We start from the raw sequence: 17,655 nt of genomic DNA, 5'->3' as shown, positions 1-17,655 counted from the left end.
CACATCCGGATCCGAATCGCATCACCTCACCACTCTACGATCCAACCCGACCGACCTCACTACCTACCCAGCAAATCCATCAATCCATCGAGTCATCGTATCACCGCCCCCAGACCATGACACCTCGCACCGGATCAAACCCAGAGTATGGGAGATTTACAGCGCAGGATCACCCACGGTCCAATGACAGGGGATCCATAACAAAGAGGATCGGGAAAGCCGAGTGCGACTAGGCCGCAGATGGAATAGTGGGTTGTCTGTTCGCGGGATGGTTGAGGCTGAGCTGGGTTGTTTTATTATGGTGGTGTGGTGGTTTGGTCGGATGAATGGCGTGGTTAGGGTGAATGCTTGCATGTGGTGTGGTGTGGTCCGGTGCGATGGCATGATCGTGGTGGGTGGTGTGGTGTCGGTCGGGAGGGCGGTTTTCCGGACGACGAGGAGGTACTGGTTGTATGGTGGGGATATATAGATGGTACTTCCTCTGTACTTAGTTTGTTTCTGGGTTGGAAACCGAGGGTTTGGTTTGGAATAGTTGGTGACCCTGCATCGTTCATGTGGTCTTGATATCTGGGGTGGTAGCCAGTTGGGGATCTGGGGTTTCATATAATTGTTGTTTTGCTTGGTGGGTTTTTATTCTTTTGTTTGAAGCATTCCATGGTGCTTTGAGATTGAATTGATATCTGCTCGACCTTTTGAGAGAAGATCTACCCTTCGAATTGTGAACTTTGGACTGAAGTATTCCGACTCCTGGATGTTTCTATGTTGGGAGTACATTCTCGCACTCTCTGCTAGTCAGGAGATGTGTGGGATTTCTAGGTCCTAGGTTGCATTGCGGTGATAATAAATGAAGAGAGTGTCTTTAGGAATGCCGAATTGACGATTCCGACTAAATCAATTGATGAATATGGAGGGAAAAGTCATGCTGGGAAGAGATGCTTGGCAGTGTACACCTCAGGCAGCAACATGCCTACCGAATGACAGCCCCTGAGCCAAACCAGGAAATTCCTGTTCAAGACTTCAGGCCCAATCCTCCGTTGGAGCCCTATGCAGGGCTGACTCTGACAGCCATCTGAGTCTGACACGCAGTCGATTGGACTGAGGCACTGACTTACTTGACAGTTGACAGTCAATGGTTGACCAACATAGGGGTGTGACAACGTGGCGACAGGGACCGGGCTGGTCGCACGCTAACTATACGAGGTGAATTAGACGGAGGGGCGAATTTGCGGACGGGCAGGATGATGAAGGATAATACGGGATGAGATCATATTTTTCGTCTATGATTGCAGTGTCTCAGACATGAATGTCTTCACTCTTCAGGGACTGATTGATCTATTGTTTATTTTATGCAATACTTAAAGATATCGAGAAATATAGTTAGTTACTCTGAAGAGATGGATCCTCGTCCTGACCTGCCAACCCCCAACTCAGGGGTTCGCGCTACCTACCACGACCGTTACCGTTGAATCGCCGTAAAGGGGCTACCTGGCTGGCTGACTCTCAATCTCATCCAAGACATGTCTAAGTTCGACACTATCAGACTATCTATCAGCATTGACTTCTCCAAGTCAACCAAGTTGACCGTTAAAACGTTGATCACTGCTTGAATCCGTCTCCATAGCTACCTTCAGAGCGAAAAACTCAAGCCAAGCCTCGATCAGGGGCCGCAGTGGAGGGGAAAAGGGACAGCAATCGGGTCGAGGCCTGCTGATCTCTGCGATCACAACCCTCGAGGATCCTCATCCTACGGTGCTCACCGTAACAAGACTTAGAAGTCAAGGGTACCTACTCCGTACCTGGAAGCCGAAACCAACAGGATGACAGACAGACAGACGAGGCAGAAAAGCCACCGCCACATTCTTCTCGTTTGTTCCTTGCATTCGACCCCGTATGTTCCGGGCGATCGTGGTGCGCCACGATCCCGCAATTAATTTATGCAGGATTGATATTTCCTTTGCATTTCTGGTTTCGCACCGTTGATTTCACTTTCAGTCCCCGCTAGTAAGCAGAAAGAACGCAGACTGAGACATCTCCATCTGCATCTCCATCCCCATCTCCAGGGATAGAGTCGGGTCTCGGCATTTCAGGCTCAGAGGGAAAGATAGAGTTCCACCGGATTTGACTCGTAGTGTGTTCATTGTTCAGGTCAACTTCGATAAGTCCAGACCTCGAATCCAGCATTCAGAATTCAGATCCAGAATAGAAACAGAATGGAGATTTGCTAAGGGAAAGAAAAGGAAATGGCGATCGGCGAGAGCGGAGATGGTCCGTGGATGACCTATTGCCAATTATTCTGGTGGCGGTTTCATTTCGTTACTGTACACCGTACATGTACTCCGCGGAGTCCTAACCAGGGTCGACTTGATGTGTCTGCGTTGATTCACTTTCTGGGAATATGCAGGAAATGTATCAACTGCACGAAACGTTTCATCCCGACTGAATATAGGCTGAATATTCAGAATCATATTATAAATGAATCATCAGAAATGACAATTCCCTCCTGACCCCTGATTTCGGTCCTGCGTGCTAAAGTAAAATTACGGAGTAAACAAAAAGCAGCCGAAAGTTGGTCCAACCCGAGGCAGCCGGTGGGTCTGCGGAAATTAAAGCTGCGGCTGAGCAGCCAATCGAACCGAGAATGCGGGCCTTAAGGGACCCAAATCAAAGTCTGGCCCCACTTGGCTGCAGAGGCGGGGGAGTTTAGCGTTTACGCGATTCCCACTTGGGTTGACCGTCTTTTGCCTGGGTCTTTGACTTTTACACTCGCTTTCTGTTTCTCTGTTCTGTACGGTGAATGTACACTTTGAACATTGTATTCCTTGTCTATACAAATGGCAGATGAGTTCTTCATTTCACTAGTTGATCTGGAGATTGCCGCTTGTCCAAGCCTTCGGATAGGGCGTTTAGCCCCCAGACAGTGGTGGATTACGGGGATATCTAGCGTTATCATCAGTCAAACATATCAGAATAATTCAAGTCTTCGTACTACTCCGTAGATACTTCGTATCTTGTATTTGGGTACAACTAAACAATTGAACCAAGAACACACCTCGGTACTCCATACGTGAATACCTGGCAACCTGCCCAGGACTCCAAGAACACGCAAGACCACCAGACAAGCAAGGACAGGTCAGTGAGACACGACAAAGACACAGGCAGAGCAACCCCCACTTCTATCCGAACCGAGCAAGCACCAGTGAGAGAGCCGCCACCAATAGCGGGCAACCGGTGCCTGAACTAGCGTCGAGCACTACCCCCTAATCGGGTTGTCCACTGGGGCCAGACTGCCCAGTCCCTTCGCCCCCCCTTCTCGTTTTTCGGCCTTCTTCTTCCTGGCTTCGTCCCTCTTTTTTCTTCCCTTTCCTTTCTCTTCCTTCCTTTCCTTCCCTTCCCTTCCTTATCCCCCTGTCAGTCAAGATCAAAAAGAGGCTACCGGCCCTTTCCCCCCCTACTTTCCCTTCTCCCTTCCTCCAATTCCTTCCTTTCGGTTGAACTTGTTGACCACCGCTTCACTCTTTCAGCGGGCATTCTTTGATTCCACCTTTTGAGAAAACAAAACAATAAAACCCATTCTTCGTTCATCATGAAGGGTGCTTTCTTGGCCACCGCGGCCGCTCTTGCCGGTACGGCCATGGCGGACGTCGCTCACATGCGCCGTCACGACTCTCTTCACCACCGTCGGGCTCTCCAGCCTGAGCCTGAGGAGCAGTGCGGATGCACCACCGAGGTCATCACCTACTACGGAAACCCTACCTGTATGTTGGCATAACATCATATCACTCCAACGTGGACACCCGCTAAAAATATCATCAGTGATCCCCATCATCGAGTCGACCTCCGCTCCTGCTGAGCCTACTTCCGCTCCCCCCGTCGAGGCCACCTCCGCTCCCAACCCTCCCGCCCCCGTGGAGAGCACCGTGACCTCCAACGTGATCACCACCCGTCACTCGACCAGCTACACCACCGAGACCGTGGTCGTCACCCCCTCCACCCCCGCCGGTGTCGAGCCTACCGGTACTCCCGAGCAGCCTACCACTGCTCCCGCGGTCCCCGAGGAGCCCACCACTGCCCCCGCGGTCCCCGAGGAGCCTACTACTGCTCCCGCCGTGCCTGAGCAGCCTACTGCCTCCACCCCGGCCGGTGTCGAGCCTACCGGTACCCCCGAGCAGCCTGCCTCGACCGCTCCCGCTCCCACCCCTGAGGTGACTCTGCCCACCCCCGGTGTGACCAACTTCCCCTCCACCGGTACCTTCACCGTCCCCGCCACGACTGTGACCGTCACCGATGCCACCACCGTCTGTGGAGCCACCACCACCGACCTGCCCAGCGGTTCCCACACCTACGGTGGTGTTACCACCATCGTCGAGACCGCCACCACGGTCACCTGCCCCTACGCTACCGTCAAGCCCAGCGGCTCGACCGTGACCAGCGTCATTGAGACCACCACCTACGTCTGCCCCAGCGCCGGTACCTACACCATCGCTCCCACCACCACCTACGTGCCCTCCAGCACCGTTGTGGTCTACCCCACCCCGGCCACCTTCACCCCGGGTACCTACACTCAGCCTGAGCAGGTGGTGACCGTCACCCGCACCGACATCTCCTATGTCTGCCCCTTCACCGACTCTAACGAGCCCACTTCCACCCCGGCTCCCGTCCCCGAGGCTCCCAGCACCACCCCTGCTGTCTCCCAGACTCCCGTTGCTCCCACCACTACTGCCGTCCCCACCACCCAGGCCGCTCCCTCGTCCACCTCTAGCTCCAAGACTGCCGTCCCCACCGGTGTCAGCGGCAAGCAGATGGGTATGACCTACTCTCCCTACACCAACGACAGCCAGTGCAAGTCCAAGAGCGACGTCCTGTCCGACATCGCCGTCATCGCCCAGAAGGGATTCAGCCACGTCCGTGTCTACTCCACCGACTGCAACAGTCTCGAGTACATCGGCGAGGCCGCCCGCAAGCACAGCCTCCAGCTGATCATCGGTGTCTTCATTGACGGCAGCGGCATCTCCGGTGCCCAGGAGCAGGTCACTGCCATCTCCAAGTGGGCCGAGTGGGACCTCGTCACCCTGATCGTCGTCGGTAACGAGTCCATCCAGAACGGCTACTGCAGCGCTTCCGAGCTTGCTGGCTTCATCGCCTCCTCCAAGTCCAAGTTCGAGGCTGCCGGCTACTCCGGCCAGATCACCACCACTGAGCCCATCAACGTCTGGGAGCAGAGCGGCTCCGCTCTCTGCAGCGCCATTGACGTCGTCGGTGCCAACATCCACCCCTTCTTCAACGCCGAGGTTTCTCCCAAGGAGGCTGGTAAGTTCGCCAAGTCTCAGGTCAAGATCCTCGAGGGTATCTGTGACGGCAAGGATGTCATCAACTTGGAGACCGGTTGGCCCAGCCAGGGTGAGGCCAACGGTCTCGCCGTCCCCGGTGCCTCCCAGCAGGCCGCCGCCATCAAGGCTCTGGTTGAGGAGGTCGGCTCCCTGTCCGTCTTCTTCTCCTACTCCAACGACCTCTGGAAGGATGCCGGCGAGTTCGACGTCGAGCGCTACTGGGGTTGCATTGACCAGTTCTAAGCGTGAGGCTTAAGAACTTGGTTCAATTGTTCATAGGTTAAAGGGATATATATGTTTGGAGTTTCTTTTTCAAATTTCTTTTCGTGTGGCTCCTCTCGGAGGGTTTCCTTTTTTCTTTCATCTTCTTGAGATCCCCAATACTTGGAAGGCCTTTTCTTTCATGTAGTAGATATCACTTTATTTGACGTGTTCACTGACTGGTGCTTCCATGTTCTTTTCTTTTTTGTCAATATGTACTGTACATGCTAATTATCACGATAAGATTGTAGTATACTTCTGTAAGACTTCCTGTTGTCTTTCTAAAGTAAATTTGATCGCCGTGCAATGGATGAGCTAGGAAAACTGTCCTCCATTAGTTCAAATGGCTGGATTTGTCTGTTCGCACTTTCTCGTGTTGCGGCATGCCTGGTATTTCTGGTCAACCGTAGATCGTCTTCATAAGCCACGGGACTTGGTTCTTCTTCGACCTGAAGGACAACTTCCATCATCAACGAAACCGATAAATCGCTACTGACTAGGTGCCAGCAACCCCATTAGTAGAACGTCCACTTTCAGGAACGCGATGCCTGCAGGGCTCCATCTCACTAGACTAACCGAAAGTTTATGAATGTTAGAGAGATACAGCAATTTTCTGTTTAAATCTCTCATCCAGATTTAGCTACTCAATCATGAATTTCTAGCTAAGCAGTTCCTCCAAGTGTTCATTATGTTTACTAATGACAACGGTTGACGTGATCAACTAAGTTGTAGTCATGGTCAGGCCAGGCATCCGTATAACAAGATCCCCGCATACTAGAGCCCGCGAGCATCCTCCTACCACTGCCAAGCCTTGTCAGCCCGATCAAAGGTCACACTATGCGGTGCGAGTCAGGGCTAACCGCGAGGCTGAAGCCCGGAATCCTAGCCTTACCCCATTTTTGCCTCTTTGTTATCGGGCAAACGACCGTGCGGCTTAATTTCTCTTCATAACAATATGTGCGCTTGCAGAACATCCTGACCACCGGATCATTTGTCTCTGCATCTGCTGTGTTGCGTTTGAAGATTATCGGCCATTCCCCCAGAACACAACGCAATGACCGCAGACCGCAATCGGACGCACGGGGTTTTTGGCATACCCTTGGCCTGGCGGGAGAAGTTTCGCTATTCCAATCTGTCTAATAAATCGAAGCGCAAGCATTCACGATGGAAAGAAGTCTTATTCCCATGCACACTGCCTGGGTCCAGAAAAGCCGAGGAAGGAAGTGACTGGATCAAAGGGGTGGTCGTATGCACCTGCATCACCGGCCTGATCCTCGCTATCAACATCATCCTGACCATTACGGCGACAGTCATCGCCTATCGGCGACAAAGCAATCGAGGACAGTTCCAAATGGCCGAATTGTATAATGGACAATGCGCGCGCTCCAGTCACTGGGCAACAGGACTCCACGTTGTGATTAACGTGCTGAGCACAGTTCTTCTCGGAGCTAGCAACTATGTCATGCAGAGCCTGGGCGCACCGTCCCGGGCCGATATCGACCAGGCCCATGCCAAGTCACGATGGCTGGACATTGGCACCGCCAGCTTTCGCAACTTTACAGTTATGGACACCCGACGAAAGGTGTTATGGGTGCTGCTTCTTATTAGCTCGACTCCGATCCATATGATCTATAACTCGGCAATTTTCTCGTCAATATCGGATTTAAGATACGGCACTTTCATGATACCGAATGATCTGTCACCAAACGAGTCCTTGACTGGTGACACTACTAGCCATGAGATCTTTCTGTCCCACGTCGGCACCGATGAAACAGCTACCCGAGCACAAATTTTCAACGGAAGCTTTATCAACGCGACGAATGCGGATTGCGTGTCCAAGTACAATGTGGAATACAATACAAAGTATGGCACGCTCGTCTTCGTGGCGGATCGACAGCATTTTCCCAACACCAGTAGTCTCATGGTATGGGGATCCCACGCCTGGCCAGGGCCATATGGCGAGTCGATATACAACTACTTTAAGGAAAACTATATCCCCGTGGATAACTGGACAATGCAAACTCGGCACTGGAGCTACCGCGTGTGGAACTATTCTGCACCTAATCACATACAGGACGATTTTTATGACAAAACTGATGCGCTCTATCGTCCGATGTCCTCGTTTAACTTTCGCGATGATACAAGGCTGGGGATGTATGGCAGCTACAGCAATACAGATGACCTTCTAACCCTGGCGAACTATAATTTTGCCTATAATCCGTCTCGCGACGCCCTGCGCGAATACTTGGACAATCCTGCTCACTGGACGAACAGCTCTTGGGCAGCCAATGTAACCTTTGAGCTGATCGGCAATGGCTCCATAAATTTGAATGTTGGATTCGATCATCCTGCTCGACACGTTCCTACGTCTCACTGTCTGATCAAAGAGGCGGAAGAACACTGCCAGTTGTTTTTCAGTCCCCCGATCGCGATAGTAGTCATCATCTGCAATGCTACCAAAGTCATCTGCATGCTGTTGACCACCCGAGGTAAGCGCAGGGATCTTATGTTGACAGTGGGAGATGCGCTGTCCTCATTCCTTACACGCCCTGATTCAACTACCCGTGGCCGATGTCTCCTCTCGTACGCGGAGATGACTCGGGGGGCTCAAGCCTGGAGCCTGCCTGCTATCGCATCCGGCCAATCGAAAGGCTACACAGTACAGCAGCAGGCCGCGAGCCCAACGACGCTCCCGCTGAAGGACTATTCAACATCTACGCAAGCAATCCATGAAGTCTATCCCGGCCTTCTTCCTCGCCGCAAAAGATGGTATCAAGCAGCCAGCTGGACACGCTGGGCGACAGTCCTGTTCTTGTGAGTCCATCTGCCCGAGTCAAATCAGAAATCCTCCTACTAACAAGCCTCAGCTGCATCTGCTCCATAGTCGCAACCATATACCTTTTCGTCCTCACCATTCCCTCTGGAAGCACCTTTGAGTCCGCCATGAGCCTCGGCTTCGGAAAAACCAGCGGAGACAACATGATCGGGCGCCTTTCCAGCGACATGATAGCCCTCGTGCTTCTCGCCAACACCCCACAGATCCTGTTATCGGTTCTCTACTTCGTCATCAACAGCATCCTCACCTGCATGCTCGTCGCCGCCGAATGGGACCGGTACGCGCGCCACCGCCGCCCGCTGCGCGTTTCCTGGCCGCGCGGCCAGCAACGCTCAACTTATTACCTTAGTCTACCCTACCGGTACAGCCTCCCTCTTCTTGCGCTGTCTGCCACACTGCACTGGCTGGTATCGCAGAGCATCTTCTTCGTTAATATCAGGACATACTTCCCGGACGGGAGAGAAGATGAGGAGAGTTCATCTCGGGGATGTTGCTATTCTCCGATGGCGATGTTCATTGCTCTCTGGATGGGGATTTTCGCTCTGGGTCTGTTATTGGGGACAGGGGCTCGACGGTTCGAGTCGCATATGCCGCTGGCGACGCATTGTAGTGCAGCAATTAGCGCGGCGTGTCATCCACCAGAAGGGGACGCGGGAGCTGCGGAGAAGCCCGTCATCTGGGGTGAGATCCCTCGGGGGGAGGAAGAGCAGATGACAGAGTATACAGGCGCAGGGACGGAGGATGAGTCGGTGTATGCCCACTGTTCGTTCACGTCTTTGGATGTTGTGGAGCCTAGCTTGGGGCGGATGTACTGCTAGTTAGACATGGTCTTCCTCACCTTAGTTCCCCTCCCTCTGCTATCACTGGCCTATATAATGGATAATATAATGTGTACACGAATGAGACAAGACCGGCGAACCAGGGATAGATATAACCCCAAGCAAGCAAAGCAAAAGTAAGTAACCGCTTATCAACACATTAATTGTTATGTCTCGCGCGCTAGCTAGACAGCTAGATACCTAGTAGTAAATACATATACCCTCGAAGGTCATTATTAGCTTTCATCGTGCAATGGGTATCCGAGCCCGAGACTTCTTGTCTTGACTCAACCGTCTCCGTCATATCCTTCCAATTATCCATTTATCCTATCTCCGCACACGCACGTAGACCAAGAGGTCTTCTCACGAATGACCAGCCATATTTTCGAGCCAGATCATTGGTGAAATCGATGTGCCGGATGAATGAATAGATAAACAGAGCAAAATCATCTAGGTATCAAATTACCGGCACAGCTATTCAAACGAAATAGATATTAGCTAAATTCCAACAGAACCCCCCACAGAACCATATCCAGAAGAACCACCGGAAAGTAAAGAAAAGAAAGGGAAAGAAAAAAAGGGATATACCTTATCACTACCACACTGCAAAGGCGGACAGCACGCGAACGCCGACGTCGTGACGTTCGTGCAGGGCGAGTTGGTTTGGAGTTTCTATATCATCAAACACACACACACGAGCTGTTAGCTTTTATCCATATCTTATTCATCCATCCATTCGTCCATCCAGCAAAGCCTTTTCCCATTCCTTGCCTTGCAGTTCATCTCATTCCGTCTATGTTGTCCTTATCTTCTAATAGAGGGGAAAGAAGAGAAAGAGGAACATACACCAATACAGCTCTTCAAAGGCTCACGCACGAACAGCTCGGAGTCGCGGACGACATTGCTGTGTTCGGCGGGACGGGCGGCGACGAAGGAAGTGGCCAGGAGGGCGGTGGTGAGGAGGGTTTGGAAGATTTGCATTTTTGCGTAGGGATCAGTTTGGAATTGGGATTGGAGGGAGGGTTGAGGAGGTTGACTGGTGAGATGTGATGAACGTTGTTAGTTTTGGGTGTCAAGAAATACAATGAGTTAAAATGGGTTATGGGGAGGTGAACGATCGATGGGAGGATGAATTGGATGGGGAATTGGATAGACAGGTACGATGGGATGAGATAGGACCTTGGATAAGGTAACTTACGTCGAGAGAGAGAGAGAGAAAGATAGGTAGGATAGAGTATGAAAGAGATGTAGATAGATAGATCGATCGATAGATAAAAAAATCGAACTGAACGTGCAAGACACAAATCCAGGGATGAAGAGAGAAAAAAACAGAAACTGCAGACTGAGCGATCTCCCCTTTTATACCTGCACCTGCAGCATGCACTCCCAAAGCCAAAACCCAAACCACTTACATCAGAACCAGCTTGCTTTCACTTTCAGGTGCGGTGCGGAGTTTAGGCTCCGTAACCTAGTAGATACTAGACACGCCAGTCAGGGACAGGGCCAGATCCACCACGAGATAACTATCCTATGCTATGCTACACAGTACTCCGTACTCACTACTCACCAACCCTGTTACCCTTAGTAAATTATCTATCAACCGAATATTTATAGCAACAGAACCTCCTCCCGCGCCAGTTATCCGTCCAACAAAGCAAAACGGGGTACGCATCATCCGAAACAACAATCGACGGGATCGACAGGCCGCAGGAGGGTGTGATTGGCACGGGACCCGGTTTTCTGAACGCTCATCATCCAAGGAAGTGCGCCGTAGCGAGGTGAATATCAGGGGAATTGTGGGGAATTTCTGTGTACCCGGATTCTCAGGATGAAGGGATGTGGGCTGATTGGGATTGTTGGTGGCGAGTGCTTGGTTACATAGTATTATTGTAGGGACTGTGTACGGTGTATGTACTATGGAGGATGTGTCGTCATCGTCATCGTGATGTGGGTTATTTATAGGGAGCGATGATTTAAGAGGCGGTGTTGAATTCTACACCTACTGGACCTACTCTGTAGTCTGTACAGTGTAGCAATCCTTATAATTTCATGTGACTGCGATGCGATGCCATGTCATGCTTGTGTGTAGAAGCAAGAGTAAGGGGTAACTACACCGTAGAAGCACCCTAAACAGTAAGGATTGACAAATACTCAGGCTGGGAAGAGCATGCAGGTACTTGATTTACGGAGTAAGTAACTATTTGTTTGTTTATTATTCTTTCGCAGTCAGAATACTGTAACTATCAGAAACCGAGGAAGTAGAAACACGGTTGGAGCAAACACATCATGCAGAGGCCATGTTTCAAGGTCCCATTCTCAATGCGATTGTGATACATCATGTCTTGCTCTTCGCTACAGGTGGCCTGAGACATCTCGTTACTCTACTTCTTACTCCGTTCTGTGCTCTGGAAACCAAGTCATATGTTCAAAATCTGATTTCTGTTTCCTATACCAAATACACCCATGCGACCGGCCAAACCGACCGACCGTCTTCCAATCATCAACCAGTCAGAGTCTGCGCTGTTCAATATTATGCATTACCCCTGAAGATGGTCGCTCCAATTACGCCGTTATGTTCGAAATCGCTGGATAAATAACTGCACGAAACCCCTGTACAATCAGACCAAAGCTGGCTGGCTAGTGCAGCAGCGGACAACTAAAAAAGACCGAATCGCTTCTTGCCCTCTGTTATCACCGTTAGCCTGCCGATCACCTCGACGATCCGTGCAATGCAGGAACGAGAACTCACCCTTCTTCCCCTTTTGTCCCTGACTGGCGGCCTGCGCGGGATCCACCCCCTCGGCCGCTGCTCGAATCGCTGCAATTCGATGCGTCGCTCGCGTATCGCCCTGCTCCGCCGCTTTCACATACCAGACGTTGGCCTCCAACGGATCACGTCGGCAGCCGATGCCCATCTCGGTGAAATAGCCCACTGCGTATTGAGCTTTGGTGAGACCTATTTTCGGAGACAAACCATTAGCTATGATCACTGCCAGAAACGAAATGCCAGCTTACCTAGATCGGCGGCTCGCTTGGCCCATTCATACGCCTCGTTCTCGTCCTTCTCAAGCACGGGCTCCGCCCCCACTAGGTACCATGCACAGAGCGCCATCATCGCATGCGCATGTCCTCCTTGGGCGGCCCCTGTGTAGAAGTGAATGCTCAAGGCGGGGTCGCGAGGGCAGTTCAGCTTGCCGTGCTCATAAGCATCGCCTAGCCGGTAGCTCGCCTCTACATGTCCCAGGTCCGCCGATTTGGTGAACAGTTGAGCAGCATACGACTGGTCGGGGAAGACGTCGTCGCCGTATCCCGACTCGTGCATCAATCCCAGCTCATACGGCGCCGAGTTGTACTGCCGGTCCGATGATTCTGTTGCCCGCTTCAACCACTTCACTCCTTCGCGGTAGCGCACCCCCAGACCCATGTCGCCGGCTAGACAGGCCTTGGCCATGCGCAACATGGCACCCGGATGGTTCTTCGAGGCCGCCTGACGATAGAATTGTTGAGCCCGGGCCGCCTCGACGCGAGTACCCCAGCCGAATTCGTAGCAGAGTGCCGTTCGGTAGCACGCTTCCACGTGGCCGTGCTTGCTGGCGGCGAGAAACAGGGTGAATGCGCGGTCGGGGTCTTCCTTGCCCTTGTTGAACAGGCCGGAGGCATAGCCGTCGGCCAGGTAGTATTGCGCGAATGGGTAGCTGCGGTCGGACAGCCGCTGCAGAATGGATTTGGCTTCCTTTAGCAGACTGGCTCGCGTGATCTCATGTCCCTTGCGGCCGTACACCTGTGCCACCCCGTCGAGATCTTCGGGCATTTCCAACATGGCATTAACCATGAAGATGGCAAATTCATACTGAGTGGCCGGATCGTCCGTCTTCTTGACGTTGGCCAGGTACATGTCAAATGTTTGCTTGTGGCTGAGCAACGACGCGCTGTTGCCGACAGATGACTGCAGCTGGGCATTGCCGAATTGCGCTGGTGCGGGACCGGGTTGCGGATAGGGCGTGTTGAGAAGATCAACAAAGGAGACCGGCCGAACGTCCGGAGAGGCGGAGTGCCGTGATGAGGAGCGCGCATGGAGGTATGGAGATCCGTGAGGGGATCCATTGCGGCCGTCAATATCAGACGCAATGGAATACGCCGAGCGGGGCCGGGATGATCGAGCGCGATGAGCCGACAGATGGCCATTGCCTGCGGCATTCTCGGCAGGCGGGGTCGCCTTGGGCTGGTAGGGACGGTGGTGGTAGTGCAAAGGTTCCGGCTCCGGCTCCTCAACAACTTCGGGCACCTGGTCGACACTGTCCAAGCTGCCCCGAGAAGAGCTGTTATGACTTGCGCTGGGGGCGCCTTGATCTAGCGACGATCCGCTGGCATTGATCAGGATCTTAGGCTCTTCCTTCCCATGAGGCTCTACCACCGACCACGAGCCACTGCTGGCCGGAGTATGTCCATGCGCCGATGTCTGGGGAAGATGGGATGGTGGCGGTGGCGGAGCGTCGTATGAATCTCTGTTGGAGGCAGGCGAAGGACCATCAGGAATTTGGCTATTGTTCGACTGGGACAGGTCTTCTTCCACGGTCAATTTGGAGAACCGTCCCGTTGGCAGCGGAGGGACGTCGTAATCGACGGGGAAATTGTCGACGGTCTTATTGAACACGGGGGCCAAGGTCGCATCATCGGGCCCTCTCGAGACACGCCGGTCTTCTGCGACATGGTCTGTCAATGGGACCGAGGCTGTGGGGGATTTGCGACCAAAGCCAAAGCTCAAAGGTCTCTTGTGTGTGGACCGAGGGGTCGCATTATGAGTGTCGGAGGCAGGCGGAGAAGATCGCAGGTAGACCGGAGGAGGAGAGGTGACAGGTTGAGGGTATCCGCCTGCAACGGGGCTGGCCATTTTGTTCTTTCCTTCCTTCAACTCGATTGCGGTTGTGAGAGAGGGTACGTCAGAGCGTCCGGTAGGCTGTGGACCTGGATCGACTCAGAAATGGACAAAGCGTAGAAGGGAGGAGGTTATGGCATGAGGTTCGTGGGGTGTGATCATATGTCGTAGATGACGGTTGTAACGAGTGAGGTGTGGCGAAGGTGATGTTCAGCTATCCGGTCTATTATTTCTCGGGCTGTCGGACAAATCAGACGGAAAGACCACGGGAATCGATGGGTTTATGGAGTCGTGAACGTGGAGAACTGGAGAGCAAGTCGGGATCCACCTGATAAAGATTAACGGACAAGACTTGGAGACTGGAGCCTAGAGGGGTATGAAGCATTCCATACCGGATGTACAGGAACGACAGGAGGGGGCGGGGTGTCAAACGAGAGACCAAAACGAGGGAATGGGAGAAGTGAGGGGGAGGAGGGATGACAGAGAGAAACGAACAGTGGACGGGCTGAAGTAGAAGAGGAAGAAGAAAGAAAGACAGCGAGCAAAAAGTGGATTTGAGGAGAATCAGACGGGGTGGCCTCAGGCGCCGAGACACCGCTAGCCAATACGGTATTGCCCGTATGTTTGGTATGGTAAGACCCCGTGACTGGTCCTCTAGATTCTCTATTTGAAGGTCATGCACTACCTTAATATTTCACGAATTATTCAAGTCTAAGCGTCCTTCTTCGTCTCTCATATAATTGACCTTGACTCTCGGTTCAGCGACCATCTAACGATCAATCGGCGGGTTGTCTCCAAACACCTCGGATCGGATGGAGAATGCAACGCTAAGAACTAGCCTCAGGTTGCGAAGAGGGGAATTCTTAAATTATCCCTACACTGGAGCACGCACTGAAAACAGAAAACATAATCCAATGGAATTTAATCGGATTGGACCCCTTTCGACCTCCACATTGGTGCTTGTCTTACCTGCTGGATCCCCTCGGACGTGTCATGGTTGGACTAATCCGACCCGGCGGCACGATGAAACGGCAATGTCAACGCCATGACTGCAGCGGAGTACTCCGGTCCCAGGATCTGTGAGACCAGCTGGCATCCTGATATATTATGATCGATGACGGGCTGAAATCGAAAGATGAGGTTGATCGTGGGGTACGGAGATATACGAAGAAATATGCCCAATGCGCTGGTCCTCCCCTAACAAACTCAATCGATCGTCTCCTGTCAGGAAGGAGTTGGCGACGAGAGCCTCATCTCTCTTCAGGGTTTTAATTTCCAATACGAGAGAAGTTTTGACTCACATAGGGGCTCTTTGACAAGTGAGTGGTCGTCTAAGCGCCGTTGGACCTCAAGATTCGTCCAAATCTGCTACTGCTGGTACGCGCAACGAGATCAGGTAGTCTTGGAATTAATCGTCTGGCAATTTGGACCGGACCAAAGGAAACCACGGAAAGTAACTCGGGCGCTTCGTACAGGTGCCATCGTCTTTTCGTCATAGCGGTCGGGATGGCAATCGTGGCGAGTCTTTGTGTCAGGCGAGTGAAAAGAAGCATTGATGTTGCCAGGACCCCAAAGTGTACCGAGGAGATCGTCGTGCTGGGGTAGATTATCTGCATCGTCGAGGCGTTCATCCATGGCTGTAGTGGAGCAAGCTGGCCGATCTTTTTGATCCAGATACGCACATTCTTCATAGTAATCGCCCGCATTCCGCGCTGTCAGCGCAAAACGTGGTCGACCACTACGATAGGCGGAGGGCCCTGCATTCTTAGTCTGCACTGACAATGGCATCATGATCGTCCGGGGTGAGCTCACCGTGGCTATGAACGGTGGACTGATATCCATTAACCAAGCAATGTCTCGGAAGGCATGGAAATCCAGGCAAGGTCAGATCTACGAAGTACATGCAGCGATGTATTATCATTCTCACCGGATGTGCATGGACAGAGACTGGGGCTGCTTTGGGTCCAGGATCTTACGGCCAGGAAAGCTACCGTTTGCTGTGTAGTGCAACCTAAGTATACATAGTACTAGAGTACGGGTATGGGTGACAACTCAGATTCGGCTAACAGATACATTCGTCCGTATTTGCTGAGTACGTGCTGCATGGTTTAGGCTGACAGCACTTGTATGTACTAAGGTATTCTCACCATCTCGGCGTTCCTTATTGGGCATCCAGGACAGAAATTGACTCAGCGACCCATCGACAGAGTCAGAATACAGACATCTTTTCTCCGTTCCCCCCGCGGTATAGTTTTGCGGGTAGCGATACTACGATATACTCCGTACAGCGTACGCAGTGATTTCATAGGGAGTATCCACGCGCCAGACGTCGGCAAAGTGGCGTGCTGGGATGCAATTGGCTTTGTCTGAAAATAGCACCGGATGGATTTAGCGGGTTGCAGCCACTAGTCCGGTCAGGTGAGCGACTCGGTTTTACTCAAGTTGCACCGCTAGTGGGAAGTAGACTTGGGGTGGTAGCAAGTAAATGCATATTACATCTATGTTGGTGACATGATTGTGCTTAGATGAAAACAGGGTGACATCCTTGATTACGCACTCGACCAGAAAGTCAACTATGAATGACCTGGCATGGCGCATCGCCTTGAAAGGAAGTGTTTCGAGAACCCTGTCTAAGGGTTGTGATCACTCCGGGTTAAGTTTCTCGACATAAGTTCACAAAGCGAGCATCGTTGATCTTCCAAGACTCTCTTGTCTGGTTCAGTCAACGGCAGGTTACTCCAAGCTCATCCACAAACCCTAATTTTGATGGCTTTAGGTTGCTCCGCAACGTTTGTTTAGACTTTGATTTCTAAGCCTGGGTGTATTTAGAATGCAGCATTCACTTTGTGGTCGACCTTAGATATACATGTTTGACTGGTCAGCTTGACGACAGGGAGGCTGCAGAAGGGACCCTTCTGGAGCCGCGCAAACGGATCAAGAACCAGGTAAGACGGATAGCATCAACATATTCTCCCATCTGCGTTGTGGGGGGCCAAGTTTGAAATTCCTTGAGGAAAGATGATAGCGGTGAGTAGGTGGTCTATAGATGACGGAGCGATAGTTTGAGGTATTCCACGAGAGTAGCATCTAGGCCTGTCCTACAGTACAGAGGTCTTTTTCACTGGGTTCCCGAATGCATTATGAATAAATCCAGCACGATACGTGCATAAAGCACTGAATTTTGGCCTAGAGAGGAACATAGAACTGAAAAGAAAGAGAAAAAGCGAACCATGGTAGGTGCCCAGCCAACTGTTGACAGCCCATAGGTTCGCGAATCTTGATCTCTGCGATACTATTTATAGCCCGGCATGTCCGAGAGAGCGGAATTGGACCGTCAAGAGGCGCATTACTGTGTATTCAGCGTCTTACTAGGTAGGTCGATGGAAACCCGTGGTGGATATATCGACCAACGGTCTCCGCATTCCCTCCATGCCAGAGGATCCCGGATTAAGTTTTAAACTTCAACATTGAGATCAGACGGGAGGAGGGGGGGGCAACCGAGGGTGGGTGGGGCCAAACTTGAGACATGGCGCATTG

General features: G+C 52.0%; 4 protein-coding genes across 4 annotated transcripts; 2 read left to right on the top strand and 2 right to left on the bottom strand.

Moving 5' to 3' along the window:
- Positions 1-3,583: 3,583 nt before the first annotated feature.
- btgE (putative cell wall glucanase (Scw11)) lies at positions 3,584-5,570 on the top strand (the record flags this gene model as incomplete). Its single annotated transcript, XM_046089237.1, has 2 exons — positions 3,584-3,755; positions 3,814-5,570. 2 exons carry the CDS (start codon positions 3,584-3,586, stop codon positions 5,568-5,570), a joined length of 1,929 nt encoding a protein of 642 aa, XP_045945207.1.
- Positions 5,571-6,642: 1,072 nt separating this feature from the next.
- On the top strand, positions 6,643-9,242 carry LDX57_007519 (uncharacterized protein; the record flags this gene model as incomplete). Its single annotated transcript, XM_046089236.1, has 2 exons — positions 6,643-8,402; positions 8,456-9,242. The coding sequence occupies 2 exons, from the start codon at positions 6,643-6,645 to the stop codon at positions 9,240-9,242; spliced, it is 2,547 nt and encodes an 848-aa protein (XP_045945206.1).
- Positions 9,243-10,046: 804 nt separating this feature from the next.
- LDX57_007518 (uncharacterized protein) lies at positions 10,047-10,223 on the bottom strand (the record flags this gene model as incomplete). The annotated part of the gene is made up of 1 exon (XM_046089235.1): positions 10,047-10,223. One exon carries the CDS (start codon positions 10,221-10,223, stop codon positions 10,047-10,049), a length of 177 nt encoding a protein of 58 aa, XP_045945205.1.
- Positions 10,224-11,898: 1,675 nt separating this feature from the next.
- On the bottom strand, positions 11,899-14,133 carry chs3 (putative chitin synthase activator (Chs3); the record flags this gene model as incomplete). Its single annotated transcript, XM_046089234.1, has 3 exons — positions 11,899-11,927; positions 11,992-12,198; positions 12,258-14,133. The coding sequence occupies 3 exons, from the start codon at positions 14,131-14,133 to the stop codon at positions 11,899-11,901; spliced, it is 2,112 nt and encodes a 703-aa protein (XP_045945204.1).
- Positions 14,134-17,655: the final 3,522 nt, after the last annotated feature.

This window comes from Aspergillus melleus (assembly GCF_016097325.1).
Source record: "Aspergillus melleus strain CBS 546.65 chromosome Unknown contig4, whole genome shotgun sequence".
NCBI lineage: Eukaryota > Fungi > Ascomycota > Eurotiomycetes > Eurotiales > Aspergillaceae > Aspergillus > Aspergillus melleus.
The sequence above is the reverse complement of the archived record's forward strand: the minus strand, read 5'-3'. Positions and strand labels throughout refer to the sequence as shown.